The 27,970-nt window shown below is 42.9% G+C and overlaps 1 protein-coding gene across 1 annotated transcript; it reads right to left on the bottom strand.

Moving 5' to 3' along the window:
• Positions 1–19,003: 19,003 nt before the first annotated feature.
• LOC141053065 (uncharacterized) lies at positions 19,004–27,751 on the bottom strand. Its single transcript, XM_073550413.1, has 2 exons — positions 27,609–27,751; positions 19,004–22,374 (listed from the first exon to the last, which is right to left on the bottom strand). The coding sequence occupies exon 2, from the start codon at positions 22,366–22,368 to the stop codon at positions 19,711–19,713; it is 2,658 nt and encodes an 885-aa protein (XP_073406514.1). The 5' UTR covers positions 22,369–22,374; positions 27,609–27,751; the 3' UTR covers positions 19,004–19,710.
• Positions 27,752–27,970: the final 219 nt, after the last annotated feature.

Below are 27,970 nucleotides of genomic sequence, written 5' to 3'. Positions count from 1 at the left end.
TCGCTATTAACAAGCCCTTCAAGGACAATCTCCGTGCAGAAATCAATGATTACATTGAAAACCGTATGGAGAGGAACGTCCGTGGGAACTTTGTTAAGCCAAAACTGCCTGAGATTGTTAACTGGGTGAAGAACTCATGGGGAAAGATAACTGACACTTACGTTGCTAATGCACTGCGAGCTGGCTACCTGGACAAGACCTGCTCATTTCAGGACAGTGCCGTTGCAACACATGACAGGTATGGGCCAATGATCCAGGCGGAAATGGAGCCCCAAGAGCCCCAAGAAAATCCAGAGGAACCTCAGAGTGTTGATGTTTATGATGATGTTCCTGAAGATGATGACCTGGTTGTGATGGAATAAATCTTGTTTTATCTTCCAGTATAACTCATTCAGACTGTTTGTTGTTGTTAGTTCGTTGTTTTACATGTTATACATGGAAATACCGTCATACGGTAACACGGTAGTAACAAGATATTCTTGATACGCTACATTTGTTTTATTCTACTGTTTGGTGATGACCGACTCTTCAGCATGTTAATAAATGTTAATTTATTGGTTAAAAAGAAATTGTCATTTTTTTTCGGCTAAGACCTCCCCCGAAAGTAAGACAGGGTGGGACTTTTTGGGGTAAAATTAATGTAAGACAGGGTATTACTTTCGGGGAAACACGGTATGTACAAAGCTCATGTGTAAAATGGCACTTATGGTAAATTTAGTATTGTGTTTTTTTTGATTAATGATCAATATTGTATTCAGTCACTTTATGGTTGTAATATGTGGTCCGGCAATTGGTGTGGCTATATTTGTCCCTTGTATGAGCTATTATTCGGTAACTATGTGGTGGTAATATGTGGTCTGGTAATGGTGTGGTGGTATTTGTCCCTTGTATGTAGTATTATTAAGTCACTATGTGGTGATAATGTGGTGGGCAATGTAAAGGTATAGTGTGAAAAGGGGGAGCAGAGTGAATATGGAGAGGGGGCAGATTGAAATGGGGGCACAGTGTGGAAGAGGTTAGCATGGCGAAGGGACAGTCATAGAATCACAGAATCATAGAATCATAGAGTTGGAAGGGACCTCCTGGGCCATCTGGTCCAACCCCCTGCTCAAAGCAGGATTTGCTAAATCATCCCAGTCAGATGTCTGTCCAGCCTCTGTTTGAAGACTTCCATTGAAGGAGAACTCACCACTTCTCGTGGCAGCCTGTTCCACTCATTGATCACTCTAACTGTCAAAAAGTTTTTTCTAATATCTAATCTGTGTCTCCTCCCATTTAGTTTCATCCCATTGCTTCTAGTCTTTCCTTGTGCAAATGAGAATAAAGTTCATCCTTCTACAATGTGACAGCCCTTTAGATATTTGTAGACAGGTATTAAGTCTCCTCTCAGTCTTCTCTTTTGCAAACTAAACATTCCTAAATCCTGCAACCTTTCCTCATAAGACAGGGTTTGCAGACCGGTCACCATTCTGGTCGCTCTTTTCTGAACTTGCTTCAGTTTGTTGATGTCTTTTTTAAAATGTGGTGCCCAAAACTGGACACAATATTCCAGATGAGGTCTGACCAAAGAGGAGTAGAGGGAAATAATGACTTCACGTGATCTAGACTGTATGCTTCTGTTAATACATCCTAGAATTGCATTTGCCTTTTTTGCTGCTGCATCACACTGTTGACTCATATTCGGTCTGTGATCTATTAGTATACCCAAGTCTTTTTCACATGTGCTGTCACTTAGCCCTATTCCTCCCATTCTGTATATGCTTTTTTCATTTTTATTGCCCAGATGTAGTACTTTGCATTTCTCCCTGTTAAAAACCATTCTGTTAGTTGCTGCCCACTTCTCCAGTTTATTTATATCTTTTTGAATCCTCTCTCTCTCTTCTCTAGTATTAGCTATCCCTCCTAGCTTTGTGTCATCAGCAAATTTAATCAGTTTACCCTCAATTCCTTCATCTAAATCGTTGATAAAGATGTTGAACAATACAGGGCCCAGGACAGAGCCCTGTGGTACCCCACTTGAGACATTCTTCCAACTGGATGTGCAGCCATTTACGACCACTCTTTAGGTCCGATCGCTAAGCCAGTTATGAATCCACCTAACAGTTGCCTTGTCCATTCCATACTTAGTCATTTTTTCAATAAGGATTGTATGAGAGACTTTGTCAAATGCTTTGCTGAAGTCAAGATATACTATATCTACAGCATTTCCTTGATCCACCCAATCAGTGATTCCATCATAGAAAGAAATTAAGTTCGTCTGACATGACTTATTAGTTACAAACCCATGCTGACTCTGTTTAATCACTTCATTCTTATCCAGGTACTGACATACATGTTGTTTAATAATTTGTTCAAAGATCTTTCCTGGTATAGAAGTCAGACTCATCGGCCTATAGTTGCCTGGGTCCACCTTCTTCCCCTTTTTGAAGATAGGAACAACATTTGCTTCTCCAGTCTTCTGGCACTTCTCCTGTTCTCCAAGAATTTTCAAAGATTATGGAGAGGGGTTCAAAAATTTCTTCTGCTATCTCCTTCAGTACTCTGGGGTGTAATTCATCTGGACCTGGAGACTTGAATTCATTTAGGTTAGCTAAGTGTTTCCTCACTATCTTTCTGTTTATAGATATCCTGAATTCTTCTATTCCCTTAATAGGACAGTGAAGAACATTTGATGTTACATTTCCTTTCTGAGAGAAAACAGATGCAAAATAGGAATTTAAAAGTTCGGCCTTCTCAACATCCTGTCTTACCATTTCATCATTTTCATCCTGTAATAATCCTATAGCATCTTTGACTTTTCTTTTACTTTTGACATATCCCCAAAATCCTTTATTATTGCTTTTGACATCTCTTGCAAGCCTCAATTCATTTTCTGCTTTAGTAATCTGATTTGTGCCCTGCAGGTTCTGCAGACAGCATTATATTCTTCTTTAGATATGCCTCCCTCTTTCCATTTTATAAACATTTTTTTCTTCCTTTTTAGCATGTGCTTAAGTTCTGTGTTCACCCATCCTGGTTTCCTTAAATGCTTCCTATTCTTCCCTCTTTTCGGAATTGTTAATAACTGTGCTTTGAGAAATTCATTTTTCAAGATTTCCCATCCTTCCTGGACATTTTTGTCTTTAAGGATATCCAGCCATTGGATCCCTCCAATTCTCTTTCTGAATCCCTTAAAGTCTGCCTTTCTGAAATCTAACCTTGACGTCTGAGTCTTCACAGGTCTTCCTCCTCTAGTTATCCAAAATTCTAAAATAGCATGGTCGCTACCTCCTAGGGTCCCAGCCACTTTTACCTCCTCAACCATTTCCTCCCTATTTATAAGGATTAGATCTAAGGTAGCAGTTCCCTTTGTTTACTCCCCTACCTTTTGGAAGATAAAGTTGTCAGCAAGAGAGGATAAGAATTTCCTTGACCTGTTAGTTTTGCCTGAGAGAGATTCCCAACAAATGTCTGGATAGTTGAAATCTCCCATGACAACTATGTCATATTTTTTGGAGAACTTGGCCATTTGATGCATAAAGAGTTCATCCATATCTTCAGCTTGCACAGGCGGCCTGTAGTAAATGCCTACAATGGTGTCCTTTCCATTGTTCTGTCCTTGTATTCTTACCCAAACAGTTTCCACAGAACTCCCAGTCTCTGAAGCTTCAATCTCTGTGCAGATTTACGCGTTTCTAACATACAATGCGACACCTCCTCCTCGTTTATCAAGTCTGTTTCTTGCAAATAAGCTGTATCCTTCTAGTCTTGTATTCCAATCATGTGTATTGTCCCACCAAGTTTCAGTGATTCCAATTACATCATATTTCTTTTCCTGTGTTAGTAGTTCCAATTCTCCTTGTTTGTTGCCCATGCTTTGTGCATTAGTATAGAAACATTTTAGTTTGTGATAGGTTTCTCTTTCTCCAATATTTTTATTAATTAGATTCTTTTGTCTTTGTTCTTCCTTTCCACTTCTAATAGCAGAGTTCTCAATAGCATTTGTCAGGTGTATGGCTTTTTCTGGTCTTTTGCTTCCCTTCCCTGTCGAGATATAGAGAATGTAAGGGAAAGCTAAAGAGGAAACAGCCATTGTATAGGCTATGGTTCTGTAGTTGCTATAGCTGATGATAGCGGAGAGTGTGGTGGGTGTACCTCATTAAATGGGGAGGCCATATACCATAGGAGGTTTATTTAGGTCATAATATGGACAGATCTTTTTATGCAGGGGTAATTTTAATAATACTCTTATTTTTAAAGGCACTGTGTCAGGATGTGCTGCAGAAGACCAGAGAAGAGGCAAAAAAAAAAAAAAAGAAAAGACTCAATCAGAGAAGATGTCACCCATAAGGTACCTGGATGTAAATGTTTACTTGTTATTACTGACTACATCCCATCAGTACTGTGGTTCCTGAATTGTCCTCAGTCTGATAAAGACTGATCACAACACCCAGCATCTCTTTACCATTCTTAAGACCTTACTGGGAGCTGTTGGTTCATGAGATATCAAGCGAAGAAGGGAAGAATCCAGCTCAGGATGGAGTAGGCAAAAATAGGACAAGCCTTTATTGGACAAACTTAAAATATCCAAAACACAGCACACACCTGGCAAACCAGTGGAAGCGATCAACGTGTTTCAACTAAAAAGCCTTACTCATGATCTCATTCTTCCGACAGGTATGTCCATCCACCCAGCTCTCCTGCTCTCCTGCTGTCTGTCTATGAAGGACACACAGTGCGTCACCCAGCTTTGCACATAGACTTGCCTCTGCACCTAGCATTCACATGGTATGTCCATCCACCCAGCTCTCCTGCTCTCCTGCTGTCTGTCTATGAAGGACACACAGTGCGTCACCCAGCTTTGCACATAGACTTGCCTCTGCACCTAGCATTCACATGGTATGCCTTTCAGCTAACCCCAGCTTACCCCAGTGTTATTTATGACCTTGTTTACTCTGGCTTGATCATATACATCTGGTCCACTCTTAATTGTCTGGCCAAGATGAGCAGAGACCACTCCTCTCTGCTTCACACCTGACTGCACTTAGTTGTACATATATTGCAGAGTACAAGTCTGCATAGACTTCAGTCTGCATTGTGATTGCTATAAGTGTGTGCTAGAAGTGTGAAGATTAATTTAAGAATTAAAACCAGAATTGAACCAGAAGGGAACTGAAGGTAACTGGACACAGTCACTGTAAACAATGTTTCTGTTTGTTTTCACTTTCACCCCTATAATCCTTCACTTTCTGCTAATTCCCCTAATCCCTACTCCTAGTAAGGAACTGTTCATCTCTTCTTCAATCCTCCCCATCCACCTCACCTCCGCCTCAAAACTGTTCCTTAACATACAATCCTCTGTCTCCAAACACAGACAGCCCCCTCATGCCCTCTCCTGCTCCCACCTGCTAACACTTTCTCTGCTCCTTCTCACTGCTGGTGATATCTCTCCAAATCCTGGTCCTCCTCACCACATTCCCACAGTCATTTCTACCTCCCATCCACGCTCTATCACAACCTTCCGTAACCTCTCCAACCTTATACCCATTCACCCAGCCCCCGCTTCCCCAGTCCCACTAACAGGAGCTCTGTGGAACGCTCGCTCTGTCTGCAACAAGCTTTCCTACATCCATGATCTTTTTGTTACTACCAAACTCTCCTTCCTCGCCATCACCGAAACCTGGCTCACCCCTTCTGACACAGCCTCTCCTGCTGCACTTTCGTATGGCGGCTTCCACCTTTCTCACACCCCCCGCCCCAGCAGCAAACATGGTGGAGGAGTTGGTTTTCTCCTGTCAGATACCTGCTCCTTCACCCCAATCCCACTGCCACCCTCTGTTACCCTCCCTTCCTTTGAGGTGCACTCTGTGCGCATCTACTCCCCCTCCAACCTCCAACTGGCTGTCATCTACCGCCCCCCAGGGCCAGCCACCACCTTCTTTGACCACTTCACCACCTGGTTACTTCATTTCCTTTCCGCGGACATCCCTACTATCATCATGGGCGACTTCAACATCCCCATTGACACTTCCCTCTCAGCTGCCACTAAACTTCTATCTCTCACTTCCTCCTTCGGCCTCACTCAATGGTCTTCTACAGCCACCCACAAAGATGGCCACACACTGGACCTCATCTTCACCCGCCTCTGCTCCCTATCTAACCTCTCTAACTCACCTCTTCCTCTCTCTGACCACAACCTGCTCACATTCTCTTCCCTCTTCACTCCATGTCTACAATCCCCACCCCACAAACTTTCACACCCTCGCAGGAATCTTAAACACCTTGACCTACACTCATTCTCCGAATCCCTCCTCCCTCTTACAGATATAAGTTCCTTACACAATGCGGATGACGCTGCCGCTCTATATAACACCACAATAGCTGTAGCTTTGGAATCCGCTGCCCCACTTACACATACCAAAACTCGCAAAATCAACAGACAGCCCTGGCACAACAGCCTGACCAAAGAGCTGAGGCGAGCTTCCAGGGCTGCTGAGCGCAGATGGAAAAGATCCCACTCCAACGAGCATTTCATCGCATTCAAACAGTCCCTCACTACTTTCAAGACCACACTCGCCACAGCTAAACAAACCTACTTCTCATCTCTCATATCCTCCCTGTCTCACAACCCTAAACAGTTATTCAACACCTTCAATTCTCTCCTCCGCCCCCCAGCACCTCCTCCCTCCCCACTCATCTCAGCTGAAGACTTTGCCTCATTTTTCAAGCAGAAAATTGATAACATCAGGGACAGTTTTGGTCAACAACCCCCAGAGCCCTTCCTCCCGACTTCCCAGCCCTCCACCTTCAAAACCAACTTCTCCACCATTACAGAAGATCGACTCTCCACTCTACTCTCAAGATCACATCTCACCACCTGTGCACTCGACCCGATCCCATCCCACTTCATCCCAAACCTCACCACAGTCTTCATCCCAACCCTAACCCATCTCTTCAACCTATCACTAACAACTGGTGTTTTCCCCTCAAGCTTTAAACATGCCTCCATCACACCTATCCTCAAAAAGCCCTCTCTTGACCCATCCTCTGTATCTAGCTATCGCCCTATATCACTTCTCCCATACGCCTCCAAGCTACTGGAACAACACATCTACCTTGAACTGTCCTCCCATCTCTCTTCTTGCTCCCTCTTCGACCGCTTACAATCTGGCTTCCGGTCACACCACTCCACTGAAACTGCCCTTACTAAGGTCACCAATGACCTCTTAACTGCCAAGAGCAAGCGACACTACTCTGTCCTCCTCCTCCTGGACCTGTCGGCTGCCTTTGACACAGTGGACCATTCCCTATTATTACAGACCCTCTCATCCCTCGGCATCACAGACTTGGCCCTCTCCTGGATCTCATCATACCTAACAGACCGGACATTCAGCGTCTCCCACTCACACACCACCTCCTCACCTCGCCCCCTATCTGTCGGAGTCCCACAAGGTTCAGTCCTAGGGCCCCTGCTGTTCTCTATTTACACCTTTGGCCTGGGACAGCTCATAGAATCTCATGGCTTTCAGTATCATCTTTATGCTGATGACACACAGATCTACATCTCTGGACCAGATATCACCTCCCTACTAACCAGAATCCCTCAATGTCTGTCCACTATTTCATCCTTCTTCTCCACTAGATATCTGAAACTCAACATGGACAAAACAGAATTCATCATCTTTCCCCCATCTCACGTGACCCCCCCTACGAACCTATCAATTACAGTAAATGACTGCCCACTCTCCCCAGTCCCACAAGCTCGCTGCCTCGGAGTAATCCTTGATGCTGATCTCTCCTTCAAACCACATATCCAAACCCTTTCCACTTCCTGCCGACTTCAACTCAAAAATATTTCACGCATCCGTTCATTCCTCACCCAAGAATCTGCAAAAACCCTAGTCCATGCCCTCATCATCTCTCGCCTTGACTACTGCAACCTCATGCTCTGTGGCCTCCCCTCAAACACTCTCGCACCCCTCCAATCTATTCTAAACTCTGCTGCCCGACTAATCCACCTGTCCCCCCGCTATTCCCCAGCTTCTCCCCTCTGTCAATCCCTTCACTGGCTCCCAATTGCCCAGAGACTCCATTACAAAACCCTAACCATGACATACAAAGCCATCCACAACTTGTCTCCTCCATACATCTGTGACCTCGTCTCCCGGTACTTTCCTGCACGCAACCTCCGATCCTCACAAGATCTCCTTCTCTACTCCCCTCTTATCTCCTCTTCCCACAATCGCATACAAGATTTCTCTCGCGCATCACCCCTACTCTGGAACTCTCTACCACAACATATCAGACTCTCACCTACCATCGAAACCTTCAAAAAGAGCCTGAAGACCCACCTCTTCCGACAAGCCTATAACCTGCAGTAACCACCGATCGACCAAACCGCTGCATGACCAGCTCTACCCTCGCCTACTGTTTTATCACCCATCCCTTGAAGATTGTGAGCCCTCGCGGGCAGGGTCCTCTCTCCTCCTGTACCAGTTATGACTTGTATTGTTTAAGATTATTGTACTTGTTTTTATGTATACCCCCCTCACATGTAAAGCGCCATGGAATAAATGGCGCTATAACAATAAATAATAATAATAATAATAATAATAATAATCTCATATATTGGCTCCCAGGCTCACTCACCCAATTCCTTGACCATTTCTTGGCCTGGCTGCCGCACTTCATGTCCTCAGAACTATCAACCCTTATCCTGAGAGACTTCAACATCCCCATTATCAGCCCCACTTCCACATCAGCATCCCAGCTTCTATCACTAACCACTTCTCTAGGCCTCTCACAGCGCTCAACCTCTGAAACACACAAAGACAGTAACACTCTTGACCTGGTCTTTGTCCAGCTCTGTTCAATCTCCTACCTAAATATCTCCCCACTTCCCCTCTCTCACTACAACATTCTCTCCTTCACAACGCCTCACCCACCCCAGCACACGCCTACCTACCACACATTCAGAAATCTACATGCCATTAGCTATCATACACTTTCAGACTCCCTACACTCATCACAGTCCCCAATCTCCTCCTTTTCCGGTCCTGATCTGGCTGTACACCACTACAATGACACTGTCAGAAGCACCCTTGACCAAGTAGCTCCCCTTACCCTCAGAACCTCCAAGCACAGAGTAAAACAGCCCTGGCTCACTTTGCAAACTCTATTTCTCCAGCGATGCTCTAGGAGTGCTGAACGCTTATGGAGGAGAACTCGCACACCAGAGGACTTCATCCACTTCAAATTTATGTTAAGAACCTATAACTCTGCCCTTGACCTCGCCAAACAGTCCTACTATACTATAAAAGAAACTTTTTGACACCTTTCACTCCCTCCTCAGGCCAAAAGCACAAGCCCCTATCACAGACATTTGTGTTGATGACCTGGCCTCCCACTTTATAGAGAAAATAGATAATATCTATTTTGGACAGACCATCAGCAGATTTGGCTTTCAGTAACATCTTTATGTTGATGATACACAACTATACATGTCATCCCCTGACATTACCCCCCTGCCAGTGACTGTCTGTCTGCAGTTTCCAACATCATGTCCGCTCTCTATCTGAAACTCAACCTCTCCAAAACTGAACTTTTTCTGCTCCCGCCTTCTACTAACCTCCCTAAATCTGACATTGTCCTCTCAGTGGGTGGCACTATAATAACACCCCCCAGCAGGCTCACTGTCTGGGTGTTACGTTTGACACCAATATCTCCTTCACATCCCATATACAATCTCTTGCTCTCTCTTGCCGCTTACACCTAAAGAACATCTCTAGAATCCGCCCTTTTCTCACCATGAAAACAACAAAAACCCTCACTGTCGCCTTGATCCACTCCTGCCTGGACTACTGTAATACTCTATTCATTGGCCTCTCCCTTACTCGACTTTCCCCTCTCCAGTCCATCCTTTATGCAGCAGCCAGGGTCATCCATCTGGCTAATCGGTACTCAGATGTGTCCGCTCTTCATCAGTCGCTACACTGGCTGCCCATTCACGACAGGATCAAATACAAAATACTTGTTCTCACCCACAAAGCTCTCCACAGTACGGCACCCCCTTACATCTCATCCCTCATTTCTGTCTATCGGCCTAGACGATCGCTGCGCTCTGCAAACGACTTTCGACTAACCTCTGCACTAATCCATACCTCCCACTCCTGACTCCAACACTTCTCCCGCGCTGCACCAATCCTCTGGAATGCTCTACTCCAAGAAATTAGGACCATCCACAACTTGCACAGTTTTAGCCACTCCCTCAAAACAGATTTGTTCAGAGTGGCCTATCACATTCTCTAATCAAAGTCATTTTATGTGTGCGTGTAGCCCATTCACTATCTCTATCTATCCCCCACTCCCTCAAGATGGCTGAACCATCAATGTAAATACACACCTGTATTTTGTATCTCCACCACCTCATTGTAGATTGTAAGCTCTCACGAGCAGGGTCGTCTTATTTTGCTTTAATTATTGTATTGTTAGCGTTGTTACTTATGACTGTTATGTTTGAAACTGTTAAACTGTAAAACGCTGCGGAATATGTTGGCGCTATATAAATAAAGATTATTATTATAAGATTATTAGATACATGAGGCACTGCCTATATAATTTCAACCAGGTATGTTTGCCTCTGAAATGCTGTGGTGTTTTAGATCAAATTATAGCTTAAAAGCCACCGGGGACTAAGACTCATGGGAGACTAGGTGGGCAGGTGGATTCCTGGACAGCTCTGGATTGACAATGAGGGACTGCAACAAGTAAAATGAAACTTTCCTACAAAACTGCATATCAGATGACCAGAGCACCTAATCTGGTTACCAAATCTTTAGGCACTCTTTCTATTCTTGGCACCTTGACTTTGTAAAGTGGCCGATCACGGTAAACTTGGGTGAACTGCTGCTCCATAACGCCCTGGCACTTCACAGGAAAATCGTGCCCCAGTCCCAATGTGCTACCTTGTGTGAAAGGACACACATTCTCTTGTAGGCCGCAGGCCTCCACTTTCTTCAGGCCTCCATGTTCAGGAACCATCGCAGTTCCTGTTTCCTTAATACAGTTCGTCAGCATTACAATCCGTTCCTCATGGACTATCCCTAGAGTTACTGATCCTGTCAGCCCCAAGGATTTCCTGTTCTGTCTATCAGTGCATCCGATATCCATTACCTTCCCTTCACGTGGTTCCACACCCATTATCTCCTGTACACCAGAGGATAAGTCACTCTTTGTAGTACCTGTACCAAGCCTTGAGCTATAGATGTTGCAGGAATGTCCGCAAGGGTTTTCCAGTAAGGTTTCCCACTGCCACAGACAATAGATGCTTGCCCACTGCAACTTGAACTTTATCTTGGCTACTGTACTTCCCTATCTGACTAGCTATCAGGAAGTAGTCCTCTTTTACCAGGGCTTGTCCCTCCAACTATGGGTGGTCCCATAGTTTAACTATGTTTTTCCCTATGTCTATAGCTGACAGATATACTTCTATAGATACTATGCATTTCATCTGCATATATTAAACATATTACACTTAGACTTCACACTTCATGTATTCCTACTGAACCATATGCCTTTTATATTAACAACACTTGTTCTCCTTGATATATTAACCAGGTTGCACCTATAATGCTGATCACACAACATTACAGAATATATGTAAAACTGCATATTTACATTATAATATAAAGCACAGCATGATTGGTGTCTTTGGGGGTAGGAACACAATAATACAGTCCACAAGCAATAATTTGCCCAGCTTCTGCCTACTGAATTGTACTGTTCATTGACCCACCAAAAGGTTACCATGTATTTATGGCAAATTCTTGCAAATTTCTTTGCCTGTTCTTGCACATCTGAATTTCTACTTTTTTAACATATAAGCGTAGGTGAAAAAACTTACTCTGTGTTTCTGGCCAACTGGCACCAGTCAATGTCTATGGTGAGTAATACACGGGAGAATAATTAGTTTTCTCACTTGGTATTTCTTTGTACTAGATTAGTTACGTATACAATGTATTTAATCACAGCGGTAATGGAATGTGCAATTTATTTCTCCTATACACATAGAAGCCAATTAACTTACCAATGTAGGCTGAGAAGCTGGAGAAGCTCCAAGAAATCAACAACATTGTGCAAATTGTGTGCATGTGGCTTTATCATTAAAATGTAGTCAAATTTATGGGATTTTACCCATTCAGGAAATCCCACTACCCAGGCATAGTTTGTTATATAAAAAAAGTGCTTTTCTTATTTTTTTCTGAGTCCAGGGCAGTGCCTTCACAGCTCCTACCAGTATCAAAAATTGGCTGATGTCACATTGACAGCACGGCAGTCAATCAGTTACTGTTTTTCATCTATACATTCAGAGTCGCTGAGCTCAGTTATTGACTACCATACCATCATGTTGTGAGAACTTATTACCTCCAATTAGAAATGTAGTATAGTTTTTCTGATTCACTATGTTTCCTACTGTGGAGACACGAGGGTCAGTGGGTGCTCTTGTCCACTGCCCTGGCTGTCTTTATAAAGACCGCATGGACCAGGGCTCAACCAACAGAACGCTTGTACTCCTTTCACGTGGGCAGAATACCACTCAGACAACACAAGGTGAGGGTAACACAATGGGGTGATACTTTATTGGATGACCAACAGTCAATAACATATAGTACAGTCCCAGCAAGTACACAAGATGGTGCAAATGACTCAATGAGTCTCACCCTTCCGCTGACTCACTGGGCATTAGAAAATCTGTGACTTTGGGGCTTCCAGGGCCAACTACCCCAACCAGTAACACCCCACTTTTGGTGGACAACCACAAAGAGGAGGCAGCAGCAAGCATAGAAAGTTGACAGTCCATTGAGGTATGAGGCCAAGTCACCAGATTGTCCGACCCTGGGTTCTCCAAAAGTCTCCATGGGTTCAGTGATGGTGTCACGATCTAATTCTTGGAGCCGTGTCAACTTCTGGATTGACGCATGTGGACTTTTTTTTTTCCTTCAGGACTTTGGATTAAGGTTAGTTTTGCCCCCAGTGGCCACGGGTTTCATTGCATCCTAATAGTTGCTTTGGTTACCTTTTGCCCCCGGTGGCCACAAGTGTCATTGCACTTGATGTTTTCTTTGCTTTCCCCTTTGCCCCCGGTGGTCACTGGGGTTATAGCAACTTTTGGCCCCTGATCATTTGACCATTCCCTTTTCCTATATAGGGTCACATGGTCTATGAGCAGGGGTTGGTGATAGCGTCCTTTTGGGATTCCAACCACAGTTAAGGAAGCAGCTGGCTGAGGTGTGAAGCCACTGCAGAAACCTGGTGAAGTTAGCAGCTGGCTTGAAGGTTGGAGCCACTGCTGAAACAGGTGTTGAACGTTGTCTGACCGGTGTCCGCAGCAGAGTGAGATGGTGAAGGTGGCAGCTGGCTCTGAGGTGTCGAGCCACTGCAAAAAGTTAATCCGGTGATGCACTCTGCTGCCTGGTGCTGCAGCAGAGCAAGATAAGCGTTTTTGGTGTTTCCCCTGTTTGTATTTTTACCTGGTGTGTATTAATACAGCGGTAGAGCCAGTGCCTGCAGCACCCAGCTCCCTAGCAAGGGATAGGTGTAGGGTGTGCTAGGGTGACAGGTATCCGGCTCGGCGACAGGTGAGGAGCCTGTATAGGTAGCGCTAGGTGAGGGACAGTGACTCAGGGGAGTGCAGGAGGTCTCCACGTCCCCGTTCCCTATCGCAGGGCCCACCGTTGTAACTGTTTCCCCTTCTCCCGTGTCTTGTTTCAGTTACCAGCCTGCAGGTCGTGTCACACAGGACAGTTACACGTGCCAGTTTTGTTGTTTTAGTTACCGACCTGCGGGTCGTGTCACACAGGACAGGTCCACGTGACATTATCACCAACCTTACATTTTCTCTGGTGAGCCATGGGCCTAGTACAATCCAGTGAGCTATTGCTGCTGGTTCTCACTGAGTAGAGTGAGGAGCTGCATGGTGTGTTGGAGCAGCAGCAGCACTTATCAGGGTCTGGGGCTTCCCCTTTGGCTCAACCAGAACCACAATGTGCGGCTTTGGCAAATATGCCCCCTAGTGTCCCTGCTGGGGAGCGGGACTTGCTCATACACGCGGACGCACCCAGGCAGGTGGGAGGAGTTGGTGTCCCCATGGTGCTGTCTGGGGTTCCCCAAGGTGAAGGGGTATGTCCCTGTAGTGAGCAGACTGTTGATTTAGTCCGCGGGGCTCACGCCGAAAATTCTCTAACATCGAAGAAGCCGCCCCCTCCTGGTCATGTGGAGGAAGACGGCCAGGAAGAATATATTTCCCTCTTCCTTCCCTTCCCAATTGCGACTCTGGCAGATATGCCCCCCTGGAGTCCCTGCTGGGGAGCGGGACTTGCTCATACAAGCGGACGCACCCAGGCAGGTGGGAGGAGTTGGTGTCCCCATGGTGCTGTCTGGGGTTCTCTGAGGTGAAGGGGTACGTCCCTGTAGTGAGCACACTGGTGATATGGTCCGCGGGGCTCACGACAAAAATTCTTTACCATCTACGAAGCCGCCACCTCCTGGTCATGTGGAGGAAGATGACCAAGGAGTGTATATTCCCTCCATATCCCCGTCCCTTTCTACTCGAGTAGTGGCAGCAGGGGTGCTGCCAGGGAGTAGGGGTAAGTTGCAACCCTCACCACAAGCTGCCCCTCTGAGTCGGAGTCCTCTTAGGAGGGAGGGGCAGAGAGAAGTTGCCTCTGAGCCTTGTGGGGGTGTGAGTGTTACGACACGGGGGACGCCTCTGTTGTCGGTGCTGTGAGGAGTTCACCATCTAGTGGCAAGAGAGTGAATGGCAATAAACGTTCAGGTCCGGACCTTGGTGCGTACGTGTTTGCATGGGTGTCTGAGTTATCCTTTGTTATACCCAGGCCTAGCTCGTTCCCCAGGTCGGCGCTCTGGAGATTTGTGGTGCCTCCAGAGTATACGTTTTCGCCTCCATCTACCCTCTCTTGCCATGACCTGGAGTGTCAGATGATGGTTGAAGTGAACTCTCATGGAACAAGGCATCCGCACTGTAGGTGGTATGCAGTGTAATACAGTGTTGAGGGTCCAGAGGACCCTCATTGAAGGAGGGGTACTGTCACGATCCAATTCTTGGAGCCGTGTCAGCTTCTGGATTGACGCATGTGGACCTTTTTTTTTTCCTTCAGGCCTTTGGCTTAAGGTTAGTTTTGCCCCCGGTGGCCACGGGTGTCATTGCATTCTAATAGTTGCTTTGGTTACCTTTTGCCCCCAGTGGCCACAAGTGTCATTGCACTTGATATTTTCTTTGCTTTGCCTTTTGCCCCCGATGGTCACTGGGGTTATAGCAGCTTTTGGCCCCTGATCATTTGACCATCCCCTTTTCCTATAAAGGGTCACATGGTCTATGAGCAGGGGTTGGTGATAGCGTCCTTTTGGGATTCCAACCACAGTTAAGGGAGCAGCTGGCTGAGGTGTGAAGCCACTGCAGAAACCTGGTGAAGTTAGCAGCTGGCTTGAAGGTAGGAGCCACTGCTGAAACTGGTGTTGAACTCTGTCTGACCGGTGTCCGCAGCAGAGTGAGATGGTGAAGGTGGCAGCTGGCTCTGAGGTGTCGAGCCACTGCGAAAAGTTAATCCGGTGATGCACTCTGCTGCCTGGTGCTGCAGCAGAGCAAGATAAGTGTTTTTGGTGTTTCCCCTGTTTGTATTTTTCCCTGGTGTGTATTAGTAGAGCGGTGGGGCCAGTGCCTGCACCACCCAGCTCACTAGCAAGGGATAGGTGTAGGGTGTGCTAGGGTGACAGGTATCCGGCTCGGCGACAAGTGAGGAGCCTGTATAGGGAGCGTTAGGAGTGTGAGGGACACTGACTCAGGGGAGTGCAGAAGGTCTCCACGTCCCCGTTCCCTATTGCAGGACCCACCGTTGTAACTGTTTCCCCTTCCCCCGTGTCTTGTTGTTTCAGTTACCCGCCTGTGGGTTGAGTCACACAGGACAGTTACACGTGCCAGTTTTGTTGTTTCAGTTACCGGCCTATGGGTCATGTCACACAGGACAGTTACACGTGCCAGTTTTGTTGTTTTAATTACCGACCTGCGGGTCGTGTCACACAGGACGGGTCCACGTGATAGATGGTCAGTGGTTGAAATCTGTATTCTTCTGGTTGACGCTATGGTGCCTGTCCTCTATAGTCTCTCTGTAGAAGGAGAGATATCCTTTTTATACCTGCAGCTGTCCTTTAGGGCAGTATCCACAGGTTTGGGGGGTAGGTTGGAAAAAGTAATCTCTCACTGTTCGAGTGTTCAATTAACTATATTTTGTCTTCAATGTTTGCATGGACTGATACGATAGGTAGTCAGAAGGCATTCACCAAATTAACAAACGTAAATTTTTCAATTAGCCTGCACTTTTGTCCCTCAAGGATAACAAAATAAGCTCTAGAGCTGATTTAATAGGTAAACAGCAGCCATTCAACAAAGCAACAAACATTAATTAAACCTACAACAAGAGTCAACATTCTCATATGAACAACATTTCATGTTCCTGGGCCTACTGAATAATACGTCTGGCATAATTCAAATGATGTGATGTCGTCACACTTACCTCATGCAAGGCATTGCAGTAGCTGAGGTATCCATGGTTATGACCACTGATATACTGACAGTTAGTTAGTTGCTAGTGGTCATTATCATGGATACCCAAGCTGCTGTAATGCACTGCACATGAGGAAAGAGACATAGTGAATCAGAGGATCAATACTACATTTCTAATTGGAGGTGTTTGTTAATGTTATTATTATTACACCTTAGGCTATGTGCACACGCAGCGGAACTCTCGCGGGAAAATCGCATTTTAAATTCCTGCAATTTTCCGGCGGAAAAACTAGCGATTTGCAAGCGTAATTGGCTTGCAGAATGCTAGCGTTTTCCAAGCGATCTGTAGCATCGCTTGGAGAACTGATTGACAGGTTGGTCACGCTCATCAAACATAGTGTTTGACGAGTGTGACCAACTTTTTACTACTGAGGCTGCCTATGCAGCATCAGTAGTAAAAGATAAAATGTAAAAAATAATAAAAAAAATAAAAAATATTGTTATTCTCGCCTTCCGGCGTCCCGCGCAGCCTTCCTGCCTCTCTCCATTCTCGCAAAGGATTACTGGGACCGGGAGCGTGGAGAGAGGCGGGAGGGCTGCGCGGGATGTCGGAAGGTGAGAATAACAATATTTTTTATTTTAATTCTATTTTTTACAGGGATATGGTACCCACAGCCCGGAGGACAGTCTCCTCTCCTCCGGACCGTGGGTACCATCCGCAAATGTTCTGCTTACTTTTCGCATGGTGGGCACAGCCACATGCAGGAAGTAAGCGGAACAATGCAATCCTATGGGTGCGGGATCGCCGCGATTCCGCTAAATTAATGAGCTTGCTGTGTTTTTTACCGCAAAGTGATTCCGCCGCGGAAAAAAATGCAGCATTAGCACAGCATTGCGGAATCCCATAGGACTGCATGGGATGCTTATTTTTCGCATTTTCGCTGCAAAATCGCGCGTTTAAAACCGCTGCGAAAATGCAAAAAAACTGCGACGTATGAGCTCAGCCTTATACATATCAGTAAGGAAAACTGGGAAATGGAGGAGCGCACAATAGGGTTTTAAATGTTAAAACAACACAGAAACCAACATGATTCTGCTCACCTGGTGGTGTTGCAACAAAGCAACATGTATCAAATGCATATATCAGCTGCTGCAGGACACGACTCCAAAGGACAGAGAAAGAACATATCCCGGTGAAGTGTCACTGCTGATAATTATATCCAACAAATATTATCCTTGAAAACTTTATTTTATTAGGTTTACAAAGTCAATGCGTTTAGAGGTCAGCACAGGACCACTTCATCAGGAAAAAACCTAGTGGATCCTTGTAGTAGATGATCTTATGCAGTCCTTCTTTAGAAGAAAAAAAAAGGCAGATGATAATGTCAGAGTTCATCACATTATAAAAATTTTAAAACGAATATAAAATCATCTCACTTATTTAATAGAAATGCATTAGGAGATAAAACACAATGAGCTGAAATTATTAAGAAACAAATGAAATAAAATTGTGCCTTGTTGTCCTCAATAATTAAACATATGCTTGGACTTATGTGTGTCTGGAAAACGGGGAATCGAGTGAACAAGTGCAAGATCCATACTTGCGAGCCCCTGAGTGGATGCTTTGAACAAATCTTAAAACACACATGTGAAAAATGTGTAAAGAACTAGAACAGCCCTGGAATTATTTTGTCACTAGTGTGCTGCTACTTAAGAGAAATGAATATTCACCTCTCTCCATGCCCAGAAAGATGAATATTAATTTCTCTTAAGTAGTGGCACAAGGGACTGCCGGCAGCTGCAGGAAGGCTCCGTCTGACACTGTGCGCACTACTGAAGATCAATGAATACTCACTACTCTCCGAGCAAACAGTCCCGGCGGCGTGCAGAGCAGTGAGTATTCCAGCAGCTACTGTTCGGCTTGCAAGCAGCTCATGACGTCCCTGCCATGCGCTACTAACAAGCATTAAGCAGCTGCTGGCATCATAACAAGATGCTGTAAGGGTTTGTGCACATGTAGCTTTTAGGTGCTGCGGATTTCTCCCTGCGGATTTTGTAAAATCCGCAGGTAAATTTCAGGTCAAAAGGCCTGCGGATTAGGCTGCCGTTTTGCACTGCGGTTTATCACCTCTACAATGGAGGAGATGGTAAACCGCAGCGGAATCTGCAGAAAAGAAGTGACATGTAATTTCTTTCTGTGCATTTGAAACCGCAGCAAAACCGCGCGGAAAATTCCGCAGCATGTGCACAGCGGTTTCCATTTTACATAGAGTAAAATGGTACTGTACAACGCAGCAGATTCTGCTGCAGACCCGCAGGGCCAGAAACGCTGCAGATCCACAGCAAAATCCGCATCGTGTGCACATAGCCTAAGTGAGCGGTTGTAGAAAAATATATATATATATATCTTCTTGCACGGTTGAGAATCAAAAAGTAAAAGCAATGTTGAGGATAAAATAAATCTTGTTTTTAATTGTTCATTCAAAAAGTGATTACAAAAATGAAGAAAAGTAAGTTCATGACATGCAATAATTATTTGAAGAGAAAACGAGCATTGTTCTTACATATAGTCTTGAGCAGCTGTCCGGGTGTTCGAGAGTCTCAAGGGATATGAGATCTCCTGAACAAGAGTTAGACCGGCTTTATATACTATTCTGACCTATAAACTACAACCACATATGGTGGCTTGCCACTATGTTCATAAGTTCTTCCATATTAAGTGAACCGTAGTTATTTTAACAATATGTATACAGTTATTTATGCATTACCTTAGTCTGAGATATTTAAGCCTAAAGTCTGAGATCTTTAGAACCATTCATTATCTCTAAATAGTCACATTTTGACAGCTTTGACTATTTTGACCTATACATTTGACAAGAGAGACAGCTGTGTGAGCCAAGGAATCCAGAATAGCTCAGTCACACTCTAACCAGAGCCTCTGCTAGCTGGACTAGACTCTGTATATTTTTTATTATAGAAATACTGATATTTTACAATCCCCCCTGATTATGATTTGGGACATATCATAATCAATCCTAACTCATTCTCTCACCATTCGTATCACATTCATTCTTTATTCTGAAAACCTTGTATCACCATCTGCCCTGAATGTCATCTGAATTTTCAAACCTATTGTAAAAACAAAAATTAGATCAGAGAGTTATATTTTTTCGTTTTAACATCTCTCTTAAAATATCATCTTCCTTTTTCATTTCTACCTTTATATTCTTATAAATACTCCTAATTTTACACATAATAATTATTTGATATATTATACACAGCAAAACTATGATAAATAAAATAACGATCGGATTAGACAATACATTTCCTGCTGCCATTTTCGCTGAAGACTGTGACCAACTGGTTACAGATTTTCCTAAATTTCTCCACCAAGATGAGCCTGACATACTCGTCCATTCATGTTCAATATCATTTAGATTACCTTGTTCATGTCTAAATACAATTTCAGCTTCTTTTAATTGTTTTGTCAGCAGATTTAATAAACCCTTGTCTTTCTTTATTTCATTTGTCCACAAATCCCAAGGGAATTTATTGACTTGTGACAAATTGAACTGGATCGGAAGGATTTTCAGACGTCTTGAGCTTATTGACGTAATATTAATACTTCCTTCCTTCTTTGTGAGAGTTTTAACATTTCCCTCAATACAATATAAACCCATTGTCAGATTTTCGACATGTACACAAGATGAGAAGAATGCAGAAACTGCTTCTTTTCCTGACATGACTTGGAAACAAGTTTTGTTAGCGCTTACTGGTGTCACCAAGTTATGTATCGTGTGGACATTCTCAACTCTGGCATGACAAGAAGTATGATTATGGAAACATGAATGATAAATGACTTTATCCTGTCCAGGTAGACACATTACCTTGGAAACAAAATTTAAGCATGACGAAATGTCTAATTGTTCAATGTTTGTACCATCAAATGCAAAATCTGTGTACTGTAATTGATAATATAACAATTGTGTAGGGCTGACAGGAATTCCCAGAACACCTATAGGAACCAGGGTTTCTTCTCTTCCTGACACTGGAATCAGTGATGTTCCTACACAAATGTTCTGTTCACATCCTAACCACTTATTTACCCACAAATCTGTATGGTTTAACGCAAAGTTATATTCTATGGGCAAATTTCTTATTAGCCCTAAAGGGGTAATTCCACTTTGTAAGGCTTGTGCAATCATTTTCAGATTGGTGGAATATTCAATCTGAATTTCTAGACATGTTTTGGCCACTTGAGATTCCTGTTCACTTTCCATTAAAGCTAAAGTAGCATCTTGAAGATGTGATACAGAAGATCCCAATACAGTAGCAGTGTTCAAAACCATCTTTTCAAGGACTTGATTCAAACTTTTCTGAATCTTTACCCCTTTTCCTCCAATATACCCAATATTTTCCAGATCTGATTTAAGTGTATGAATGTCCATAGTGTTAATTAAACTTCCTACTGTTCCTAATCCCCCCAAAATACCTTCAAACACTCCCCTCTTACTTCTAACCTGTGTTGAAGTTCTTTTCCCAAACCATTGTTCTATTCCCATCTCCATGTTAGTGAGATGTGGTTGACACTGGGGATATCTAGAAGAGATTTTCCAGTTAGACATGTTAAAAGTCCATACCATGGTCAGAAACACTCCATCTCGTAACAGAGGTTTAGTTTGGAACTGATTGATCTGAAAAGGAGTAGATGGTTGAAATCTTGTCTGTGTGCATACATTATCTACTGCTGACCATATATTTACCTTTACATCTCTACATTGTTTGTAGTTATATTTCGTTAAAATGCAACATTGGTAAAGTCCAGAATCCTTAGGAGATGGATTATCTACAGAAAAAATAAAATCCTTATTTAACCATCTCACGTTACCGGATTGACCTCTGTGTATAACATTTGTTGGACCATTTGAAAAACTTCCCAAAAATGATTTATCTTTGGTCCATATTAACAAAGATTCTGAAGGTAGCTCTAACCTCGTGCTGCATTTTAGTAATAAAGGAGACATATTTTCTTGACTATATACTGCTTGTGGTGTAACCCTTACTTCTGGAGCTATAGTATTTGAAACTGTAAAAACTACAGATACCTGTACTTGTACTGGTTCTCTGGTTATCTGAAAATTCCATGTTTTTACCCAATCCTCGTCTCCTTCTGTAATAGAAAGAAATGCAGGATCTAAAACTTTCCCAAATAGTTGTGTCCTTAACCAAGCATCTGTTTTGGATGTTTCAACTTTCCCTTTTGCGATCATATCATTTGTAATGTCGCCTGACCACACAGCTCTCTCTTCACCTCTTATCTCTATATTCCAGAATAACACATCTGTAGGACTACATTCCCATGTGCCTGTCTTATTATTGTGTATATAATCTCCTTGTAACTGTGTGAACTTCGTCTTAGGTCCTGTGGCTGCATGTAATATTATGTCAGTGTCATGTATAAAGTGTAGCTCAATACAGCATTTTGCACCAAAACCCATGCAAATGTTTCCAGTAATATCTACTGAATCGTCCGGTATGTCCTCATCTATTAAGCTTTGTAGATTCGTTCCTCTTGGTTTCCTTGGATGTAAAGTTCCTTTGAAAAGTTCCTTCACTTCACTAGTATTTGTTCCATGGTGTGAAATATCTTCAGCGTAGATCACAGTTGAAACAGTACAAAACAGCAGAAATGTGATTCCCATCAGATAGTAGCTTTTCCTGGGAAATTTCTTTTTCTCCTGAAGGATTGGTGTTGAATCCCTTCCATCAAGGACGTGGAGTTTCGTATTCCAGTTCTTATTGGAATCCATTTCTTCCTAAAAGAAATGCAGTATCATTATTTTGCAATATACAGTTTGCATTGATCAACATGTACCCACAATTTTTGTTGTCTGCGGGTATTTTTAACCACCTTAGATGCTCGTTGCACAAGTATCATCACTTGTCCCATGGTTTCGATAATTTCAAAGGGACCTTCCCAATTACTTTCCCAAGGTCCATTCTTCCTGAAAGTTTTAATCATCACTAGAGCCCCTTTCTTGAATTTGGATACATATGGTGGCTCCATTCTCTGCATTCTTGATGCAGCATGTGGAAGAATCGTTTTCAAATTTTCCTGTAACAATTGCAACCATTTGGACCTTGCAACAGCATCTTTTTGTGGTGTAGACAAAAATGGTTCATGAGGAAAAATCAATGGCATTTTTCTTCCTGTCATCAGTTCAAAAGGAGTAAACTGAGTTGTGGCAGAGGTTGTTCCTCTTACACTCAACAGTACAAAAGGTACTGCATCAACCCAAGTATTGCCTTTGTCCAATAACATCTTGGCAATTCTGGATTTTATTGTTCTATTCATCCTTTCCACAATACCAGCAGACTGTGGATGGTAGGGTACATGAAACTGCTGTCGTACCCCTAGAATAGCACAAACGGCTTGCATGATTTTTCCTGTAAAGTGACTTCCTCGATCAGAGGTGATCATTCTTGGGATCCCCCAAGTACAAAAGACATGATTAACTAATGCTCTAGCTGTAGACAAAGCATCATCTTTCCTGACAGGTAAAATTTCAACCCACTTAGAAAAAACATCTACCACAACCAATGCATACCTGAGACCATTTTTACCTGATGGTAACGGTCCAATGTAGTCGATTTGTAACGTAGACCATGGACCATCTGCAGGTGCGATTCGGAGTAGTGGCGGTTTCTGTCCTTTTGGTCTTGGATTAATTTGGGCACAAATGAGACATGATTGAACAACACTTTGCACTGTCTCTTCCATCTTTTCCCAGTAAAATTTCTCTCTGAGAATGCCTAACAATTTTTGTTGGCCCAAATGACCCAAACTTTCATGATTGTATTTTGTGAACTCAACCTGTAGATGTCTTGGGACAACAGGACGCAACTCCCCGTTTAAGTCATGACACAAAACCCCGTTTTCACAAACAAAGGGAGGTTTTGGATCAACCCGGGAAGCAACAAGAGATGAGTCTTTTTCTTGTTCTTCCGCAAAAGAAGGGATATGCGTGTCTGTTCTTTGAACTGCTGAAACCTCGAGAGGTTCAGGTTCAAACACCTCTTCTCCTGTCGAGGCTGCCTCTTTGGCTAGCATATCTGCGGTTGCATTTCCAACAGATAATTCATCATCAGATTTTTTATGGGCCGGAACCTTGACAATAGCAAAACCATTAGGGTTTTTTGATGCTATCCTGAAAATTGTCTTCAGTGTGTCACTGTGAACAAGAGTCTTATTAGATGAATCTACATAGCCTCTTTTTTCCCAAACTGACAAGTAATCTGTCAGTGATCTTACAACATAAGAGCTATCGCTGTAGATCACAATGGGACACTGATCATCTGCTTCATTCAGCTGTAGTACCATTTTTACTGCTTCTAGCTCTGCTCTTTGAGCTGAAAAATGACTCGGTAATTTGTGCTTCACAACCTGTCCTCTGTTGGGATAAAAAATGGCATATCCTGAATAATAGTGCCCATCTGAATAGAATCTGGAACCATCTACAAAAATTGGTTCGTCTGTTACCTCTGCTTTCCGTCTGAAAAGTGATGGACTTGGATCCTGAAAAGACTGTAAACAATCATGAGTTTGTCCTTCATATTGCATCAGCTGAGGAAGAACATATTTGGCCTTGTAATCTACCTCAATTTGTTTGGGAGACAATGACAATAACCAATGAGCAAATCTCTGATGTGACACACCTGGGATATTATTCTCAAAGAGAAGTTTTAGTGTAGAGTGAGGAGTTTGCAAAATGATTTTGTTGAACCCGACAATATGTTCGGTTGCTTTGACTGCAAAGTACACACCTACCAAGTGTCTTGCACAGGTCTCAAAACCTTTTTCAACAGGTGAGAGAAGTTTTGAAAAATAGCCCAAAATTCTCCACTCTTCTCCCTGTAAGTGCAGCAATACAGCAGAAACAGATGTTCCTGATGCATGCACTTGCAAAGCAAATGGAGCCGAAGGATCTACTGTGGACAAAGCAGGTGCATTTTGTAAATTCATTTTCAATTGTTCAAATGAGGTTTGCTGTTCATCACCCCAAGGACCAAAGTAATCACTGTTTTCACCTTTCAAAAGATCATATAAAGATCTGGCCTTATCTGCAAAATTCTCAATGAAATCCCTTGAATAATTCATAAGACCTAAAAAATGTCTCAATGCCTTGTGTGATGTCGGAATTGGTAGGGAAGCAATTGCCTCAATTCTTTCCTGCAGTGGCTGCCTTTTTCCTGGACTCAACAGCACCCCTAAAAATCTGACCTCAGTCTGCATCAATTTGACCTTTTTGGTGTTCAATTTCAACCCTGCATCATGCAGCAACTCAAACAATTCTGTCAGAAGAGAAACATGTGTCTCTTTATCCTCTGTAGACAATAAAATATCATCCACATATTGCAGAATGCAATCAGGCCTCGAAAATCTGGATAATACCTTTGCCAATGCCTGATGAAAAACACTAGGTGACAAATGTGCTCCTTGAGGTAACCTGCAAAACAGATATTGCTCGTCCAAGAAAGTAAATGCAAACTTATACTGACAACTCTTTTCAAGAGGTATACTGAAAAAACCATTGCTAATGTCCAGTACAGAGAAGTATTTGGCCTTTGCATTTAACCTTGCCATCATGTCATGAGTATCTGCCACAATTGGTGCGACATTGGGTGTATGCTTATTGAACATCCGTAAATCCAATATCATTCGATAAGAACCATCAGATTTCAAAACACACCACAAAGGATTGTTACTTACAGAATTAGCCTTTCGGATAACACCTTGATCTAACAATTCCTGTATGATCTTTGACATAGAGTCAATTGATTCTGGAGGCAATTTATACTGACGCTGTGGCGGGGGATCACGCCCCTCCACATTCACGATAACGTCTTTCATTGTTCCAACCTGATTCCTGAACTGAGCCCAAAGAGAAGGAAAAAGCTGTACAATTTCTGTCAATACCTTGTCATCATTAGTGTCAGGCCACAAATGGTCTGATGACACCACATCATTCAAGCAAATACTTCCAACATGGCTATAATCATTAGGATCAATGACTACCGGTTTACAACCATTGGAATCTTTCCAGATCACTTGATTTCCTAGGTCAACTACCCATCCGAATTTCTGCATAAAATCTGTGCCAAGTATATTTTCAGAATCACGACAATACCAGATGTCAATTTCTGTTTTGAAAGAACTAGGTATTTCCAAAATCACATTGGGAACTAAGGTTGCTTTAGTTCCACCTTTTCCACTGAAACCGACAATTGTACAAACTGGTGAATCTGGGTTTAGCTTCAAATCAAGGTTTGTAACACTTAACTGAGCTCCTGTGTCAATGAGGAATACAGCATTCTGGCCTGCTAAACTTACTTTGATAAATGGTCTTCCACAGTCATCCAATGTAACTCGAGTCACAAATTCCAATGGATGTGGTACAGGAATAGTCTGTGATTGTCAGAAAGATGAAGGAGATGGGAGAAGACCAGTGTCCTTTTTAAAAGACCTTGGAATTCTATCCCTTGACTCTGTTTCCTTCACTGTCATTTCTCTGATCTGTCTGATTAATGGTGCATATGGTGACTGTGTTTGTCTGTTGGCAGTATGAGCAGGTGCAGATAATTGTAATGCAGGTGCGGAAGGTGTGGTGTATGATTTTGGCATGAGTCCGTTTTCCCTTCCAAGCTTACCTGTTCCTTGTGTACCCATCTCTGATTCTGCTCTCAAAAATTTCCTGCACTGCCACTTCAAGTGTCCAGGTATACCACAAAAATAACAATGGATATTGTTCCTTTGTGTAGTATTTTTACCTCTATGCTCAATGTAATCCCTGCTCTTGGAGATTACTGTGGCTCTAGGTTTCAGTTGACTGTCTTCCTTCTCATGAACTACCGCTATTTTAGCCTTGACCTGATTTTGTTTCATGGATCTTCTTATTCTGTCAATAAAAACTGTTGCTTCTTGCAATGATGGCTGAGTGTTAGCCAATTGCACTGAGGCAGGATCTAAGTACTTGAACTTCTTTACAAAAAATTTGATCATGGATGCTGGCTCTTCGTGAGGCCTGAGATCCATTACCATCCTATAGGCCTGTTCAAACTTTACCAAAAAAGAGAATGGGTCTTCAGAAATATTTGTTTGTAAACTCCCTAAAATATCAACTGTAGGCATGTCTTCTCCAGTTGTAAACAATACTAATTGTCTAAGTCTGTCTTCTTTTGTACTATGTGCCATTTCATTCTCATCATTTAATCTGGGTGTGATCTGTAATCTTTTTCCCATATGTGAAGGTAACCAAACTTTGAATATTTTATTCTTTTGCTCATCATTCAGATTGTATTTGTCTGTGTTTGATTCAAAAGTGTCCGCATTATAAAAGGCATCCATCTTATCATTGTAATTTGGAATGTCTTTTACAATTTTCATTAGCTGATCGTGTATTTTCAGATTAATGCGTGCTGCTCTGTCATGTAATTTTTTCCGTTGTAATTCTACTGCCTCTAATTCCTCTACTGAAGCATCTGGATTTTGCATATTTGGTACAAATGAAGAGGCAACACTGTCCTCCTGTTTACCTGTTGATCTTGTGTTAACAGAAACCCTCTTTATATCTTGTCGTAATTTAGACAATAACTCTGTCCTGGTATCTATTTGATCTTCCAATTGTTCTATATGTTCTGACAAAATCAAACAATTTGGACAATCAAAGTAATCCCCGTCAGACTCTTGTGTGTCACCTGGTGTGTCAGTGTGATTAATGTCTTGTGTGACAATGCATGTTTTATAGGTGTTAGGTTCAGTTTTCTCAAAGACTAAGCTATTATACACATGAACTAGCTGCATAACATTCTGAAGTTTCCTTTGTAATTTTCTTACTGAGAAAAACCTTTTGTCAATTTTAACATTTTCTGCCTCACATTGATTATACAAACTAGACCATAATTGGGCATCCGTATGATTATGAACAAACTTGAAATCTATGTTACTTTTCTTAGCATAATCATGTATAAAATCCATTATATTTTTTCTCACCTATTGAGAGTCTTTCCCGTCAATGGATGGTCCTCTGTGTCCTTATGCAATCCTCAGATCTCCGTCTGGATGAGACGCATGCAGCTCTTTACGATCCTCACCCGTCGTCTTCAGGTTCAGTGTGATTTTTGTGCCGTGAAATAGTGGAATTCCTGAGGAAGCTTGTACAACAGGTGGTTTTTAGCAGAGTTCGTGCTCCCCCATTGCACAATCGAGGAAGGAATGCCAACCAAAATTAGCACAAAAGATCAGTCTGGCTAAGGCTCGCCAAAATGTAGAAAAATATATATATATATATCTTCTTGCACGGTTGAGAATCAAAAAGTAAAAGCAATGTTGAGGATAAAATAAATCTTGTTTTT

The sequence above is a fragment of the Dendrobates tinctorius genome, unplaced genomic scaffold (genome assembly GCF_039654945.1).
Source record: "Dendrobates tinctorius isolate UK_male_01 unplaced genomic scaffold, ASM3965494v1 ptg000003l, whole genome shotgun sequence".
Taxonomy (NCBI): Eukaryota; Metazoa; Chordata; class Amphibia; order Anura; family Dendrobatidae; genus Dendrobates; species Dendrobates tinctorius.
This window is presented reverse-complemented; position numbering and strand designations above follow the sequence as displayed.